The following is a 12339-nucleotide window of genomic DNA, read 5'->3' as shown; positions in this document are numbered from 1 at the left end:
CTATGCCTACAAGGCCCAACACAATCAAGGACCGGTCTACCTCAGCCACAGGCTGAACTTCCATCCACTCTCCACCTATCTGCGCTTCTCCTGTTCTGCCCTCACACACACCCCCGCATTCATTGGAGCCGCTCCTTCTCCTGCATCGCTGCCAAGACCTGGAACGACCTGCTATCCACCTCCAAACGGCACCCTCCCTGGCAGACTTCAGAAAGAAACTCTAGACCTGGCTGCTCGACGGAGACTTGCCACCCTCAGGGCACAGATACCCCTAGGGGTGAGAGTGCTGCGCTTTACAGATACTGACTGATTGATTGATTGATACCACCTTTAAGTGACCACTTCGCATAGTCCTGTTCAGTCATAGGTCTGTTGATGCCTAATGACTCTATAGGTGTTGACACACTGGCAGAAAATCTTCTCCACCAACATTAGTTAAGAGCTCTGAGCATGATTCAGCCAAGAATGAGTTCAGTCAGGTTTACAGTGATTCGTCGCAGATTAGTAGTTTCTCACGTGAGGCGAAGGACATTGTGTCATAACAAATGCGTGAGGCTAATCCTTAGGATTGTACCAAGCTATTGTTTCTGTAATCTGTCTTGGGATGTCCTTAACAGACCCTCCTAAACTTCCCTTAGAAGATCTAGACTTTGAATTTGTGCATTGTTTACGAATAAAGTCCCTAACCTCTCCCTTGCAGGTACCTCTCAGATGATATGCTGCTGAATGAGATGATGTCTGACCCGCTGCTGCACCAGTACGGGTTGATCGTGATCGATGAGGTGCAAGAACGCACGGTGGCAACAGACGTGCTGCTTGGTCTGCTGAAGGACGTGCTACGACAGCGCCCGGATCTGAAAATCGTGATCATCTCTGCCCCAGCTCTGGAGGCCCGGCTGCGTGCCTTCTGCGGTGAGGACACCCCGGTGGTGCATGTGCCATGGACTGAGGAGGGTCCGCCTCCCGAAGCAGAGGTGGTTTACAAAGACCCCCAGGCCCGGGACCGTGTTTCTTCTGCATGTCAGATGGTGCTCGACATCCACCGAAAGGAGGAAGCGGGGGACATCATGGTGTTCCTGGCCAGTGAAAAGGTGCGTCTCTGAAATCTTCAGTCTGTGGCGTGCTAGTGAGGAGGTGTTGTGATCCTACTTGATTCTCTCATGATCCTTGTAAGAAGCCCTCCTCGCCTATTCCATCAAGTCTCCGGTACGAAGGTGTTACCTATGTCCTCCCATTCCATAAAGCTAGTCTTCAGCTGTAGCAGAGCTGAGTATTCTAGGCTGCCTTTGTCGGGGGATTGTCGGGTGCTGCTAGGTAAGAACTTCTGCTTTGTTTGAAGTGTAGAAGTTTGTTACACCTCAGAAGAGGCAGAAAAAAGTTTAAATGATGAAAACTGAAGTGGAACCACTATTGGAAGAGCAATTCATGCAATGTATACCTGACTATAGAGTTAACCAACCTGGCACATGCAGGGCTAGTCACGCACACCTGCTCAGCGCCAGGATACCCTTGCGGGTGATTAACTAACCTACCCTAGGCAGGGCTAGTCATGCACACCTGCTCAGCGCCAGGATACCCTTGCGGGTGATTAACTAACCTACCCTAGGCAGGGCTAGTCACGCACACCTGCTCCGCACCATGATACCCTCGCGGGTGATTAACCAACCTACCCTAGGCAGGGCTAGTCACCACACCTGCTCAGCACCAGGATACCCTCGCGGGTGATAAACCAGCCTACCCTAGGCAGGGCTAGTCATGCACCCTCACTCCACACCAGGATACCCTCGCGGGTGATAAACCAACCTACCCTAGGCAGGGCTAGTCACCACACCCGCTCAGCACCAGCATACCCTCGCGGGTGATTAACCAACCTACCCTAGGCAGGGCTAGTCACCACACCCGCTCAGCACCAGCATACCCTCGCGGGTGATTAACCAACCTACCCTAGGCAGGGCTAGTCACCACACCCGCTCAGCACCAGCATACCCTCGCGGGTGATTAACCAACCTACCCTAGGCAGGGCTAGTCACCACACCCGCTCAGCACCAGCATACCCTCGCGGGTGATTAACCAACCTACCCTAGGCAGGGCTAGTCACCACACCCGCCCAGCACCAGGATACCCTTGCGGGTGATAAACCAACCTACCCTAGGCAGGGCTAGTCACGCACCCTCACTCCGCACCAGGATACCCTCGCGGGTGATAAACCAACCTACCCTAGGCAGGGCTAGTCACGCACCCTCACTCCGCACCAGGATACCCTTGCGGGTGATAAACCAACATACCCTAGGCAGGGCTAGTCACCACACCCGCTCAGCACCAGCATACCCTCGCGGGTGATTAACCAACCTACCCTAGGCAGGGCTAGTCACCACACCCGCTCAGCACCAGCATACCCTCGCGGGTGATTAACCAACCTACCCTAGGCAGGGCTAGTCACCACACCCGCTCAGCACCAGCATACCCTCGCGGGTGATTAACCAACCTACCCTAGGCAGGGCTAGTCACCACACCCGCTCAGCACCAGCATACCCTCGCGGGTGATAGTGCGCTTTACAAATACACATAACTTAATAAAGGGGTGCGACAAATCAATGATTAATGGAACTACCGTGTCCCCATGGAAGTGAATCAGGATTGCTAGAAATGCTCTTTTGTGACTCTCTTCAATGACTGTAACTACAGCAGTTTGTATAATTAAAACATGGACGCCCTAATCAAACTCGACACCCGCCGAGCTAGGGTGAAACCCCTTCCACACCCACATTTCTGAGCCCCCACAACAGGCAGTTAACCAATACCAAAATCAAGGATAATAGCTGCTCTTGGACACCAGCTTCCGCAAGCTGCTGACCAGCCCTGATGCTGGAAGAGGGCAAGTTCTGCTCTCAAAGCCACAAGGAGTCTTCCTTCACAGCTAAAGTTGTCTGACTGCTCCATGTTGGCATTGTCGGAGGTATCGGAGAGGGAGTAGACATCTGGCCTTTGTAAGCCGTAGAATGGCTGCTTTCCTGCCCATATGGCATTCTCTGTACATGACTCCTCAGTGCACCTGTACATTTCTGTCCCCACCTGTCATCCTCCTTTTAAGCTTCACTGGTTAGTCTGATAGATTCTAAACCCTAACCCTACATTATCTGCCCTCTCTTATGACCACCTCCTCTCCTGCTCAGCCAGGCCCTGTGCTGGGACACTTCTCAGAACTTGACCACGCCTCATGTTTCTGCTGCTTCCTCTAGCTTTGGGACAAGGTATGTATGCAAGAGAGCATCCTTCATCCTCTCCCTCCAGGTTAGCGGAAGATGTCAGGTGGGCGCCCAGGATGAGTGGACTGCAACAACATTGTGTGCCTTGTCTTTTCTAACAGGAGGTCAGCGACTGCTGTGAAGCCATCAGGACCGAGGTAGTGGCTCTCAACCCTGTCCTTGGGGAGCTGCTTCCCATACCTCTTCACCGGGGCGCGGGGTGCTCTGCGCAGAAGGTCTATGAGGCGCTTCCGGAGCGAGGAGAAGGTGGCTACCGACGAAAGGTGGTCATCACCGACTCACTGGCCGAGTCGTCCTTTTCCCTCCAAACGGTGCGCTATGTCATCGACACTGGAGTAGAGCTCAAGAATGTAAGTACGAGGGCGCGACACGTGTTGACATGGAAAAGGGAGACGTTTCGTCACTCATGGGTCTTTTATCTGTGTTCTTGTCACCCTACTATGGTTTTGTTAATTTGTTAAAAAACATGATGTGGGATGGACGAAGAAGCAGAGCGAACGGTGAGGGACTGAAGAGCACTTTAAAATCAGTGACTAGGAGACAGCTGGGGGAGAGGAGAGAGAGAGAGAGAAAAAAAAAAAAAAAAACTGATTTCCTCCAGGGAAGGTTCTGCCAGTTGGGGGATAAAAGGGGAATGAGGCTTCAAACTCTGTGAATGCAGAATTATGAAGAAAATGACAACAGCAGGCAGAATCACCACTAGAAAGACTTGGAAAAAACAGGGATGATATAATTTGTAGTCTATTGAACGACCATCTTGAGGGGTAAATGTAATCTTTCAACAGATTATGGGGACAAGCATCACTGATTTTCCTTTCTGTCCTGATATCTTAGAATTTAGCCTCTTGCAAGCAGTCGTTGATTTCTTAATTGATAAACTGGCAGGATTATAGGTTCACCTTTAGCATTCCAGATGATTTGAAGATTTTAATTATTTTAATTATAACTTCTGGGGACATTCACAACTGAATTTGGACCTTAGCCCCATCCTTAGACTTTGCTTGAATGAGACATCCATTGGTGACTTTGGAAATCTTACTATAATTTTTTAGCCCATGCTGCCTTTCTCTCTGCTTCTACCCACCTGTTTATTCCTCTTCTCACCCCAGGTTTACAATCCCCGGATCCGAGGTGACTCCCAAGTTTTCAGACCCATCAGTAGGAGCCAGGCCGCGTTACGGAGGATGCGCGCCCTGGGAGACTCGCCAGGTGAGAAGACGCAGAGCTCTGCTTTCATTCTTTGCAGGACCAGGCTCTGAGTTTGTGGGCAGGATTCCAAACTCTGAAAACCTCATTTCATATTGCAGTAATGCTCATTGTCAGGGCATGCCTTCTAGTGGTTGAAAGATGCGGCTTGCTGGCGAGCAGTGGCCCTGTGGTAGGAACTATCGAAGATTATTTACATTTCCTGTGACTGTTGTCATTGAGAAGTTTACCTGAACTTTTTGAGTCCAGTTTGGAAGGAGCTCACATGGAAGGATAGGAGCTCTAACTAACTAACAAAAGGCCTGTCAATGAGAATTTGAGGTTGGTTTTCAAACTCAAAATTGGAAACCCCATTTATGATTCACTGAGTGCCTTTATCTTTGAGCTGTGAACTCGCAACTCTTCAACGACCTCGCTGGTGCATGGCAAGCTTTGATATGACCACCTTTAACAGTCTTGCAATGACTAAACATGGCCTTTTACAAATGGTAAAACCTTGCAGTGCATAAAATTTAACTTGTAGGTTGGTTAGTTGTACATCACACCATAGTTGTACATCACACCATAGCTAGTAGACTTGTAGGACTATGGAACAATCTTCCATTGAAAATAACTATAATGGTTTCCATACGTGCATAACTAGTTGAGTGGTAGACAACACAGTAATGACCAACAAGGCTTTTTATCTGGACTTTTAAGGTCAAATGTTTATGTGAATTAACCAGGAGGATCAACGCCAAAATACTTAGCGCACTGTCCCATTGTGAAACTTCATATCAAGTTGTAACTTTTTCACTGCCCAGGCTCCATCCTTTCCACTTACAACTAGTGACATAATCTGGAAGGGACATTCTTGACTGTCCCTGAGACCGAACACAGAGAAACCCCAGCATTAGCAAGTATGGGCCAGATGTACGACCCCGAGTGCAAATTCCGAGTCGCAAAAACTTATGTACAACAGTGTACTATACACTGTTTGCCATTCGCAATGGGGTCACAAATGACCTTACTCATGAATATTCATGAGGTAGGTCGCAATTTGCGACCCCATTGGGAATGGCCTCCCTCATAGGGAGGGTGGCCTGCTGGAGACTGCAGACCACCATGTCTGTGACTACTTTTAAATAAAGCAGTTTCTTTTTTTTATTTTTTTTTTTTATCGTAGCCCATTTCCCTTAAAAGAAAACAAGTTGCATTTAAAAAGAAAAGTTTTATTTTAATTTTTTCAGAGCAGGCAGTGGTCCGTTAGACCACTGCCTGCTCTAAAAAAACATTTTCGCTGCCATTCACAAAGGGGTGCAGTGCCCCAGTGTCTTGGGTCAGTACTGTAAATCAGGGGGTTCCAAACTTTTCAGTACGAGGGTCACATTGTATATTTTACAAATATTTGGAGGCCAAAAAAAAAAAAAAGTTTTATAAATGAATGAATAAAACGTAATTGAATGAATAAGGCTTACTTGGATCTTCTTTGTAATCTGTGTGATATGACTCAGAACAAAAGACAAATGTGACAATTACAAAGAAACAATGCCATGCTCGCACTGACAAATGAGATATGAGTAAAAATGACAAACATTAGCAAATGCTCTGACAAAATAATCAATTACTTCACTATAGATAAGAAAACAGCAGGCTATTAATTTTTAATTTTAAATACTGAAAATTTACATGAAATGAGAATTTGTCCAATTTTGCAGCACACAATAAAAAAAATAAACACACTTCAAGAAAGAATTTCAGTAAAACAAAACAAAGAAATTCAAAATAAACTTGAGCCATTAATGAAGGTCAAACAAAATTAAACTCAGTCTGCTCCTTTTTACACAATTCTGGCAATTGGGGTTATAAACAGCGTGGACTATCTGCACCAGGAACTTGCATTTTTCAAAGATCTGTCACGAAAAGTGTTGGTCGATAATTTACATTAGAGAAGATTCAAGAGGCTCTGCTGCCACCTGCAGGCTGCCAAAGGAATTGAATATATATTTCTCTGACCATCGGAATCCAGAAAAGTGCAGATGGCTGGATAAAATCTTATAGAGGGCGGGATGTAGCTCTTTGATCAGTTAACTTCTCTGTGATTGAGACACATCACACATCTAGTTGCAGCATTAAAAAGTTATCTTCCAAGTGCAGGTATGGAATGTTAGACTCTCTCTCTCCCCCCGAATAAAAGCTTTGTGGTTTCAGCCCAAAATGTTTTGGGGACTGCTGAGCTAAATCTGGCAATAAACTGAATTGTTTTTACTTTGGATAAAATCCTTTATCCTCTGGGTCCAGATCAGAAATGCTACCCCAACGAGAGGTATATCCTGAAGGACATGGTCAGAATTTCAACAATTACACGATACTGGCTGTGGCTTCTCTTAAGTGTCCAGTGATGGCTCTTTCACAGCCAAAGTGTGATATTTCACACATAATCAGGAAAGAAAGGGAACATTAAAGTTTTATATTTAATTTTCATGAGCAACCGTCCAAAGACTCTGGCCTCTGTCCCACTTCAGGATGCCATTTGTAAAGATAATGAAAACTCATAATTCAACCTTCTTGTCATCAGAAGGTATAACAGTAAATATAAGGTGTTAGGGTTAAGAGGTAAAAGGCATACTGTACAGACAGAACTGGACTTTGAAACATTGGCAGTATCTCCGAGGAGCGTTAAGGGCTCATGCTCCCTATTCAAAGAATCCCTGGAAGCTCAGTTCCTTTATCGAGAAGTCATGAATACGCCGCTGCCGTAGTGAAGCATTATTTCTGATGGATAATTCTAACTGCAGATTCCTCACCTTTAGAACATCCCCAGGTGCCTGGCTGGACTGGGAAGACTTGAACAGTATTGCTCCTGCGTGCCAGTAGGTGGCGCTGTGCAACCGTGTGTTGACTTTGTTCTGCCCAGTTATAAGCATCACCCCTACACATCCACATCAGTTATTTTCTTTCTACGCCTTTGTGCACTGCTTCGGGACTTTTTACTCGTCGGTTGTTTTTTTTTTCTTTTTTTTCTCAAAATTCTTCTCTCCAGTGTGCAACGGAATTATGTTCCCTACTAAAACTACAGTGTTTAAAACTTGTAGTGACTGTCGCAAACGCATGCCTGTGACGGCCTTCTGTGCGCTATGCCTCCGATGTTTGGGGAATAAATTCAGGTGCTGTGAGAAGTGTGCCCTTGCGAATCAGAAGGCGTTCTGGGAACATGAAACAAAGCTGTACATCGCTGAACACCGAAAGAAGGCACGAGAGACGTCTCCCTCGAAGTCGAGAGCTCAAGCCCGTCCGCGCTCTCCTTGTCCGGGATCTAGTGCCGATCGGGACAGGGTAAGGTAATGGGGACGGTGTTTGCTATCTTTAGTGCCAAAAGATTTCCTGAGAAGGAGTAGAATGTAAACAAGAGAGTACCTGAAGACTGGGAAGGAGGCCGGACAGAGGGTGAGGACTGAAGCAGCTTGGAACAGGCAGTGACCAGGGACCTGGGAAGTCTTCAGGGAAAGCACAAGCACAAACAGGAAATTAAAACAGGGAAACGATAGACAAACTTTCATGCATGAAGCTTGTCTGCTCCTCAGAAGTGATCTCTTTGCGGAGTGAAAAGTAACTTACAAGACGGAAAGGAGCAGATTAATCTCAGAGTTCAGGGAGACACCCAGCAGCTTTTATGGGAAAAAACCCTGGTGGATCTCTGTGTGGGGCACAAGCCCTCAGAATCTCACTTGGCACCCTTTGTAACAATAATCAAAATCATAAATATAACACAACAGAAAAGACAAGCAGGAACAGAATCAGGCACTGGCCTGAGGGAAAAGCAGAACTGGAAGTAGGATCAGGAACTGGACTGGAATACACAGAACTGAAGAACTGAAAACAGGAGAAGAAAAGGCCTACTCTCTAACAAGGCAAGACAGAAACATACAGGAACACAGAGCACAAGGCAAGGAGTCTGAACATAACAGGACAGATCATGAAAAGTGTGGACAACAGACTAGGAGACATGGCTGTCACAGGTACAGAGATGCAGGAAACAAGACACAGAAACATACTAGAGAAGAGCCAAGAAACGGGAAAATAGATTCAGGGAATAAGGGAAACTGTGTCAATGAGCACGAATAAAATGACAGCAGCAGAAACACAGCAAAGGACAAGGAGACTCAGCAAAGTCCGTGAACCAGGAGCCACCGATGAAGGGAAGGCTGAACCGGGACATGGGATATGGAAGAGCAGGGAAACCAGGAGACGCAAGAAAGGGAATAGGAAAGCTTGGAAAGGAGTATGGATCAGAACCAAGAGGGAGAGAGAGAGAAGTCCTCAATGCAGATACAAAGGGGTCCAAATAACTGCAGGATCCAGAAACCAAGCTAGTAAACAGGAAACCGCAACAAGGATGTGATCTAGGAAGGGTCTGAAGACAGAGGAAACTACAAGGACCATAATGCATCTGGGAAGTGGAACAGAAACCCGGAGTGAAGCCTAAAAAAAAAAAAAGCCTCTTATCCCCATGCTCAGCGCTCAGGTGCAGACAAAATCACACACATCTGTGCGCCAGTGAGAAGCCTGCACTCTTGTTTTTTCTTCTTAGCCTCATTCAAAATCCAAGCTGCACTCTTCTCGCCGGGGTGCAGACACGCTCACATATGTCGGTGACGTTGCAACAGATTGAGGCCTTTAAAGAGGCCACGTTGCAAATTAAACTTATTTGTACTGAAGGTATTACATTTAAATGTTTTAATAGTATTCGAGGGAAACTCCATATCTGCCTATATTTTAAAATCCACAAGTAAATACAATGATATTGAATGCGGATCTCATAGCCTTCTGAAAGAAACTGAAAACTTTACCTACTCAGATTTGCACCAACCTAATTACCTATTTCTTCTGCATTCTTCTCCATCTAATATTTATTTATAATAATATCCCTCACTGTACTCTGATTCATATGTTATCTGTTGGAAGCTGCACTGTCCTTGTGGTCAGCTGTGTGGTTTAGAAATATTTCATATAAATAAATAAAATACAACACATAAAAATAAAATATATTTCCCTATAAAGAATATTTCCAAAAATACAATCCACAGAAATTGTTGTCTTATTTTTGTAATTAAAGAGCTTTCATGCAATATTTATGTACATTTTGTTGTTAATACAATACTCATAAAAAATTTGGTAGCCGGATAGATGGTGGAATAAGATATGGGTTTCCCAGAAAGTAATAGCCACAAGAAAATAGTAGAACAAGCAAAGTCTGAGTTTAAATGCTATGTTGTTACACTACTAAAGGGGCATTCCAAGCACTTTAACACATGGGAAGGTTTCACTTGGCCAGGCAAATGGACAGACCTTGTTTGAGTAAGTGGGGTAACCTTGTGTGGGGTCCTGGGGCCAGGTTTAGGCAAACAGGGCTAGAGAGGTTGAGACAGGCATGGCTCAAGTCGAGAACTGTTAGTAACCACTCTAGGCAGGAATGTTGGGTTTTCTGCAAGTTGTACCATTTGGGGTGATGTGTGCCGTCCTCAGGCGAAGGTCTAGATATTCATCCTAGGATTGAAGTAAGGGGTGTGCCTCACTCCCCCTTCTCTTTGTTTCTATATAATGGTATCACTCGCGCCCCCGCCACGCACAGTGTTGACATTAATGATGTCACTTCAGAACGTTGCAGTCATATTATCAGTGACGTGATAGAACATGTCATGAGTGATGTAATTTGTGAGGTATGTAGCAGTGCATGGCGAGGGTGCAAGTTATAGTTACTTCAGAGCCAAAGAAATAGTTACTTGAGAGAACTAGAGCTGGTGAATTTCAGTGCTTTTGTTCATTTAAAACAGTATGTTTGTACTGACACCTAACTGTCATTTTAACCTTTCTTTTTTATTGAATTTCTGGGGAGTTTTTTTAGGTTGTAATTAAGATCTAATTACAATTCCTAACTATAACGTCACTTTACCTTTTTTTCAGTGAATTTCTATGGGGTTTTTTTAACAAAAAATAAGATGTTGATCGATGTGACAAATAAACCCTTGGGTGTACAAGCCCCCCCTTTCCTCTGGGGGATAGGGGAGGTTCCATAGGTCTCCATGCATCCATATGGTTGGGTCTGGGAGGGATTCACTGGTCCTATCTGGTGGGAGGGCCCAGGACCCAAATTGCTGCCCTCCTCTCCCCCCAGTCATACCCACCAGCCTGAGGTACTTTTTTAGGGTCTAGCCTTCGCTTGCAAGATGTTTTAGGAGTTAGAAAAGGGCTTGGAGCCCTGTTCACGTCACGTCAGTTGTCTTTCATTGGTTCGTGGGCTTGCCTGTTAGAATCCGCTTCTTTTGATTAGTGGAAGGCATGCATACGTCATGCCCTTTCCGGTGGTTAGCCCTCCTCGAGCGCAGCGACCAAGTACTGAAAACAAGCGAGGCTCGCTGTTTCCCGTCAGGTTTGTGGACTACTTTTTATCTTTTGTTCCCAGCACGATCTTGCTGGGCAGAAGTCGAGCGCTTTGCATAACATCGACCCTGTTACATAGTTAATTGCACTTTTGCCGGTTACATAGATAATTTCACTTTTATCAATAGGTTTCATTACGAGTGAACTGTAGCAGCGCGATCGCGCTGTTTTTTTCTTTCAATGTGGAAAGAAAAATCATGTTGGGAGTTTACAACTGCTAATACCTGTAACTCGGAGAAATGCGAGACCCTAGTGCATTGCAAATGCTTGTTTCTGTTAGTGGTAGGGATGAGGGGTAGGAAAGAGGCTCCTCCCCCAGCACTTAACACCCCCCTAACAGAAAGAAGAAATCAGGAGGTTGAATTAGTGAGGCGATGATTCTAGGCGCTAACCTTCCAGTCTCCTCTTGCTGATTCAGTTTCAGACAGCTCCTCTCAGAAAGGAGCTGTGTGTTCTGTGTCCCAGCATGGAGCCAGACATTCCCTGGATTTTAATCACTCGAAAGAAAACCCAAGCGGAGTCTTGATTTCCTTAAACAGTTTCAAAAGATTCTAGATTAATAAGAAAATCTAAACAGCGCTCCACTCCATTGTGGGCCACAGATACATACACACACACATCTCTACCCCAGCGAGTAGCTGAGAAAGCTCTTTGCATTTTTTCTTAACATTAAAAAAAATAAAAAAAATAAAAATAAAAAAAAGTAGACTTGCTCATATGTGTGCCTCGGGGAGATGCCCGACACTTTGCATGTTCTCATGCCCTTCTGATTCCTCGCTGGGATGCAGACACAAGCACGCGTCTTTGCCCCAGCGATATGCCTTGGCATAGTTTGTGTTTTTTCTTACCCTCAAAAAAAATCCCAACAGCATCTGACTCCACTCATGGGTGCTGAAGATGCAGACGGACACACATACCCATCCCTGCGTCTAAGCAAGGAGTCTGGGCACTGAAGGGATTTATTTTCTTTCAGAAATAAATCCGAGCGACTCCCATCTTCTTGGCGGGGCGCAAACAGACATATCTGCACCCCAGCAAGAAGACTTGATGGTGTGGGAGTTTGTTTCGCCTCAAAAAGAGCACTTATCCCATGCTCAGTGCTCAGGCGCAGACAGAAACACGTCTGTGCACCAGTGAGGAGCCTGGACGCTCTTTAGATTGGTTTTTCTTGGCCTCAGAAAAAACCCAACAGCACTCTTCTCCTTGCTGGGGTGCAGACACGCTCACTATGTCTGCTTCTCCAGGAGAAGCCGGCACAACCTTTGGAGTTTTGTGTTTGCCTCAGAAATATTTAAACTCTCCTTGGGCAATAGATACACACACACGACTCACCAAGGAGCCTGAGGACACAGAAACACAAACCTGGACTAGAGTTCGTCCTGCACCTGAGAAGACCTAACAACTCGAGACATTTTTGAACACTACACACTGGGAAGTGCCCTGGGTG

At 45.7% G+C, this 12339-nt stretch overlaps 1 protein-coding gene across 1 annotated transcript in view; it reads left to right on the top strand.

Moving 5' to 3' along the window:
- Positions 1–12339, top strand: part of LOC138255248 (ATP-dependent RNA helicase DQX1-like) — a 253590-nt gene that overhangs the window by 190458 nt on the left and 50793 nt on the right. Inside the window, exons 4-6 of the mRNA XM_069205833.1 lie at positions 701–1091; positions 3368–3616; positions 4376–4475. Of these exons, the coding sequence (XP_069061934.1) occupies positions 701–1091; positions 3368–3616; positions 4376–4475 (740 nt within the window). The remainder of the gene's footprint in view (positions 1–700; positions 1092–3367; positions 3617–4375; positions 4476–12339) is intronic.

This window comes from Pleurodeles waltl, chromosome 1_1 (assembly GCF_031143425.1).
Source record: "Pleurodeles waltl isolate 20211129_DDA chromosome 1_1, aPleWal1.hap1.20221129, whole genome shotgun sequence".
Lineage (NCBI taxonomy): Eukaryota > Metazoa > Chordata > Amphibia > Caudata > Salamandridae > Pleurodeles > Pleurodeles waltl.
This window is presented reverse-complemented; position numbering and strand designations above follow the sequence as displayed.